We start from the raw sequence: 6,000 nt of genomic DNA, 5'->3' as shown, positions 1-6,000 counted from the left end.
CAGTCCTTGCCTGTTTGGAATACACTTCAACTTCCAGGTAATTTGCAAAGTAAAATAGGGCAAAGAATGAGAATTTTGGTGAACATTCAAAGTGATAGTAAGATTAATCAGTTTTTATATTTCACAAATCTCACTGGAATAATGTTTTACAAAAAAACAAACCAGCTTTTTACCCATCTTATTCATTGGACTTGGCTGTGCCTTTTGCTTCCTGTTAAAAGAAATGACAATAAATACACCAGTGATCCAGAGAATTACTGCCTTTCAGAAGGAATTGCAAGTGACAGTTGTAAACAATGACAGTTTTTGTTAAGAAATACTTTTCCCCAAGATTTGAAGGAGACAGTACTCATTTAAGTATATATATTCTGATACATTTATTTGAAGACCAGTTTTATAACATAGTCATACTTCACCCTCTGTTCCAAAGTTCAGAGTGTTGGGCACATGTTATGATAAAGAACTGACAAATAACTAATTCTTAATCTGGTAGTCTACCAGAAATTTACAGAATTCCTATTGCAAATCTAATTACGCCTGGCTTTCTTTCAACTGCTTATTAAATCAAGGAAATATTGAAAACATATTCTTGGTTGTATCTTGAGAGCAGAATCTTCACTATGTTTGACTTCTTTCAAGATCAGAGTGGCCTACTTCTAGAAATTTAAGCTCCACTGTTGCTATATAGTGGTTCTCTTTCCTATCAGCTGTTTTCTTGGTGGAGGGAGGGGGAGAGGTAATGCTAAAAGAAGAAACTAACAGATTTCTTCTCCCAAAGTCTGAGAAATGTTTCTTTTAATAAATAAAACCTAATTTCAGGATCATCTAGGCCAAAATAATTTTAATAGTGTTGTAAACTATATAGTACAGTAAATCTTTAGCGATTTCTTCCTAAAAGATTCTGTTACATTAGAAGTGAGAAGTTTCATGGCTAGCATGAAGTTTTTACATTTTTCACTCAATGACACTTTTCTCTGGTCATTTTGTATTTCTAACACTTAGTAGGCCTTTATATCAGTATAAGGCATCCAGAAGTATACAGTGTGATATACTATTTTAAACTTAGGAGACTTTGGGTTTTGTGTTTACAACTTGTTCAAGAGAGATTTAAAATTTTATTTGTTGGTCTTTCTGCTTTTACCAGTACTGGAGGCACTGCTAGCACTAGTTGGTCTGGAAGTGCTGCCAGTTAGTGGAGAGGCTGGGAAGTTCAGCTCTAATACTTTGATCGAAGTCTGAGAAGCAGAAGTGCTTGTGCTCTTAGATGACCTAGAATAAAACCAGAGTTACAATAGTGTAATTCAGAATTTGTATTTTAGTAGAGACCCTCTCATTAATCACAAAGATGCCATAATCCCACAAGTACTTAAAGAGATCAAAAAAGATACATTGTTAAGAGTGGTAATAATGAATTCTAAAAGACCATTAATAGTATCAGGAAATTAAGAAGAAAGAGATGATAAACATAAAGTTTCAAATCAGTAGAAAAATAGTTCTGCAAATATATTTCTATTTAAAAAAATGTTTCAACTATAATTTAGAATCATTAGGTATTAAAAGTTTGCCAAATCATTCAACAAAAGGTAAGAAAAGAGGCAAGAAAATTTGAGTGCTGGCAATAGTGATTAAAATGATAGATTATATAATTTGAGCCAAAAAGAAGAAAATGAGGGACCTATTGACAGGATAAAGTGGTGGGGTCATTTGAAAAACATAACTATCCATACAATTCTGAATGCTAAGTTTTGAAAGTATGCTTTTACAAAAATACTAGGGTGGGATGGGTGAATTTAACTCAGATGACCATTATATCTACTACTGTGGGCAGGAATCGCTTAGAAGAAATAGAGTACCGATTATAGTCAACAAGAGTCCGAAATGCAGTGCATGGATGCAATCTCAAAAATGATAGAATGACTTCTGTTCGTTTCCAAGGCAAACCATTCAATATCACGGTAACCCAAGTCTATGCCCTGACCAGTAACGCTGAAGAAGCTGAAGTTGAACAGTTCTATGAAGACCTACAAGATCTTTTAGAACTAAGAGCCAAAAAAGATGTCCTTTTCATTATAGGGGAGTGGAATGCAAAAGTAGGAAGTCAAGAAACACTGGGGGTAACAGGCAAATTTGGCCTTGGAGTACAGAATGAAGGGGGCAAAGACTAATAGAGTTCTGCCAAGAGAACGCACTGGTCATAGCAAACACCCTTTTCTAACAACACAAGAGAAGACCCTACACATGGACATCACCAGATGGCCAACACCGAAATCAGATTGATTATATTCTTTGCAGCCAAAGATGGAGAAGCTCTATACAGGCAGCAAAAACAAGACGGGGAGCAGCTCAGATCATGAACTCCAGCTCAGATCATGAACTCCTTACTGCCAAATTCAGACTGAAGAAAGGGGGGGAAATCACAACCATTCAGGTATGACCTAAATCAAATCCCATATGATTATACAGTGGAAGTGAGAAAGAGATTTAAGGGACTAGATCTGATACAGTGCCAGATGAACTATAGATGGACGTTCATGACATTGTACAGGAGACAAGACCATCCCCAGGAAAAGAAATGCAAAAAAGCAAAATGGCTATCTGAGGAGGGCTTACAAATAGCTGTAAAAAGAAGAGAAGCAAAAAGCAAAGGAAAGGAAAGATATAAGCATCTGAATGCAGAGTTCCAAAGAATAGCAAGGAGAGATAAGAAAGCCTTCCTCAGCGATGAATGCAAAGAAATAGAGGAAAACAACAGAATGGGAAAGACGAGGTCTCTTCAAGGAAATTAGAGATACCAAGGGAATATTTCATGCAAAGATGGGCTCAATGAAGGACAGAAATGATATGGACCTGACAGAAGCAGAAGATATTAAGAAGAGGTAGCAAGAATACACAGAAGAACTGTACAAAAAAAGACCTTCACGACCCAGATAATCACGATGGTGTGACCACTCACCTAGAACCAGACATCCTGGAATGTGAAGTCAAGTGGGCCTTAGGAAGCATCACTACAAACAAAGATAGTGGAGGCGATGGAATTCCAATTGAGCTATTTCAAATCCAAAAAGATGCTGTGAAAGTGCTGCAGTCAATATGTCAACAAATTTGAAAAACTCAGCAGTGGCCATAGACTGGAAAAGGTGAGTTTTCATTCCAATCCCAAAGAAAGGCAATGCCAAAGAATGCTCAAACTACTGCACAATTGCACTCATATCACACGCTAGCAAAGTAATGCTCAAAATTCTCCAAGCCAGGTTTCAGCAATACATGAACCATGAACTTTCAGGTGTTCAAGCTGGTTTTCGAAAAGGCAGAGGAACCAGAGATCAAATTGCCAACATCCGCTGGATCATGGAAAAAGCAAGAGAGTTACAGAAAAACATCTATTTCTGCTTTATTGACTATGTCAAAGCCTTTGACTGTTTGGATCACAATAAACTGTGGAAAATTCTGAAAGAGATGGGAATACCAGACCACCTGACCTGCCTCTTGAGAAACCTATATGCAGGTCAGGAAGCAACAGTTAGATCTGGACATGGAACAACAGACTGGTTCCAAATAGGAAAAGGAATACATCAAGGCTGTATATTGTCACCCTGCTTATTTAACTTATATGCAGAGTACATCATGAGAAACGCTGAGCTGGAAGAAGCACAAGCTGGAGTCAAGATTGCTGGGAGAAATAATAACCTCAGATATGCAGATGACACCACCCTTATGGCAGAAAGTGAAGAACTAAAGAGCCTCTTGATGAAAATGAAAGAGGACAGTGAAAAAGTTGGCTTAAAGCTCAACATTCAGAAAACAAAGATCATGGCATCTGGTCCCATCATTTCCCAGCAAATAGATGGGAAACAGTGGCTAACTTTATTTTGGGGGGCTCCAAAATCACTACAGATGGTAACTGCAGCCATGAAATTAAAAGACACTTACTTCTTGGAAGGAAAGTTATGACCAACCTAGATAGCATATTCAAAAGCAGAGACGTTGCTTTGTCAACAAAGGTCTGTCTAGTCCAGGCTATGGGTTTTCCAGTAGTCACGTATGGATGTGAGAGTTGGACTATAAAGAAAGCTGAGTGCTGAAGAATTGATGTTTTTAAACTATGGTGTTGGAGAAGACTCTTGAGAGTCCCTTGGACTGCAACGAGATCCAACCAGTCCATCCTAAAGGAAATCAGTCCTGGGTGTTGATTGGAAGGACTGATGTTGAAGCTGAAACTCCAGTACTTTGGCACCTGATGCAAGAGCTGACTGATTTGAAAAGACCCTGATGCTGGAAAGATTGAGGGCAGGAGGAGAAGGGGACGACAGAGGATGAGATGGCTGGATGGCATCACTGACTCAATGGACCTGAGTTTGGGTGAACTCCAGGAGTTGGTGATGGACAGGGAGACCTGGTGTGCGGGTCTCCCCCCCGCACATGCGGTCGCAGAGTCGGACACGACAGCGACTGAACTGAACTGAGGGTGTTTAAGTGGGTGGTCACCATGTTTACATAGAAAATGTTTATGATTTTGTTTTACTTAAAAAATATCTTTTAGGAAATCCTTTCATGACATCTTGCTGTGGAGTAATGAAAAGTAATACGGTTCTGAATGTGGCAGATTGGGAATTTTAAGATGAGGATCATCTTTATTATTATTTATTATTTTGTCAGCAAGGCACAGGAACATTGACTAAATGTCTACCTGATACAATTCTGGATAAAACTAAACTGCAGAAGAAAAAATAATTTCCTTTTTAGCAAACCAAAGCAGCATAAATAAAATTCTAACTTCTTAGATTTTACAGTGGATTTTAATCTTATAAATCTTACTCAATATGTATGTACAGCTAAGTGGTCCTTTTATGGTTTACTCAATTCTCCCCACACTCAGGGATGACCATGCTATGTGTATCATCCAAAATGTCACCCTGCTTTATCCTGCTGAAATAGCTAATAGTCACAAAGCACTATATGTCAAACTGGAAATGCTAACACCAGAGAGAAGCCAGAAGAGTCTTGTGCTGCTGGCTGGTTTCTGCCTCTGACACAAACATCAGACGGTAGGGAAAGTGGGGGAGAGTACTAGCAGTGCACTGGCAGGTCCAACAGCGATGGCATATGGAAGTGGCCGAATTTGCTTGGGATGGAAGCTGTAACTTAGTGAATCAGGAGATGGTGTTTTCTCCTTCCACTTACCTTGCTGATAACAGTGAAGTCTGGGAAGGAGATCTAGAACTGTGACGACTACCTTTAGTGCTAGTTGTAGGTAGTTCTAAACCACTCTGGAAAAATATTCAAGAGCAATCATTAGTACCACTGCATTTCAGAGTATTTTTCAATAGATTTCATTTTATGTTTTTTAATTAAATTTTTCTTCATGAAATGTTTAAGAAATATTTGACTAGAAGATAACCTTATTACCTGTTGAAAGTATGTTTGAAGGATAACACCGATCTCAGCATTTTCTTGTGTGATATCAACTATCATTTCATCAATGATCTTGTGAAGCTGTTTCACTTCACGAAGTTTGATATCTTGTTCTTCTAGTGTTTCATCTTTTGTATCTTTCAAAAGACGGACTTCCTTGGTGAGTTTTGCACACTGTTGGTCAACAGCAGTCAGTTATTTAAACCTATTTTCTAGAACTAAGTATTTTTTAATGGATGAAGGAAGATGTGAGGTTACCATTTGGAACTCCAAAACAAATATGACAGGTCAGTTTTTTAAAGTTTCCAATACCTGTTTAGTTACTCTTTCTAATTTTGGCTTCTGTTCCTCAGTTTCTCTGTTTAATTGAAGTACATAAGCTTGCTTCTCTGTTACTTTTTCTTTGACATTATTTGTTAAGTGTTCTATAACTGTTAAAGTATTTTCCATGCTCTGTAGAAAATAAATATTAACAAATTTATTGGTTAGGATCAGAAATAACTTATAATTGCCACTTGTCAAGTATTTAATTCTGATTCCTTTGTTTTTGTATATATGTGCTTGGTTGCTCAGTTGTAGCCAACTCTG

The 6,000-nt window shown here is 37.7% G+C and overlaps 1 protein-coding gene across 1 annotated transcript in view; it reads right to left on the bottom strand.

Annotated features, from left to right (window-relative positions):
* Window positions 1-355: 355 nt before the first annotated feature.
* The window catches only part of CCDC39 (coiled-coil domain containing 39), a 52,198-nt gene continuing 46,553 nt past the window's right edge, over window positions 356-6,000 (bottom strand). The window contains exons 17-20 of the mRNA NM_001206056.1: window positions 5,725-5,865; window positions 5,407-5,586; window positions 5,182-5,267; window positions 356-1,269 (exon numbers count right to left, since the gene is read on the bottom strand). Of these exons, the coding sequence (NP_001192985.1) occupies window positions 1,116-1,269; window positions 5,182-5,267; window positions 5,407-5,586; window positions 5,725-5,865 (561 nt within the window). The 3' untranslated portion in view covers window positions 356-1,115. The remainder of the gene's footprint in view (window positions 1,270-5,181; window positions 5,268-5,406; window positions 5,587-5,724; window positions 5,866-6,000) is intronic.

This window comes from Bos taurus, chromosome 1, assembly GCF_002263795.3.
Source record: "Bos taurus isolate L1 Dominette 01449 registration number 42190680 breed Hereford chromosome 1, ARS-UCD2.0, whole genome shotgun sequence".
NCBI classification, from domain to species: Eukaryota; Metazoa; Chordata; class Mammalia; order Artiodactyla; family Bovidae; genus Bos; species Bos taurus.
Note: the sequence above shows the minus strand (reverse complement) of the source record. Positions and strands in the feature narration are given on the sequence as shown.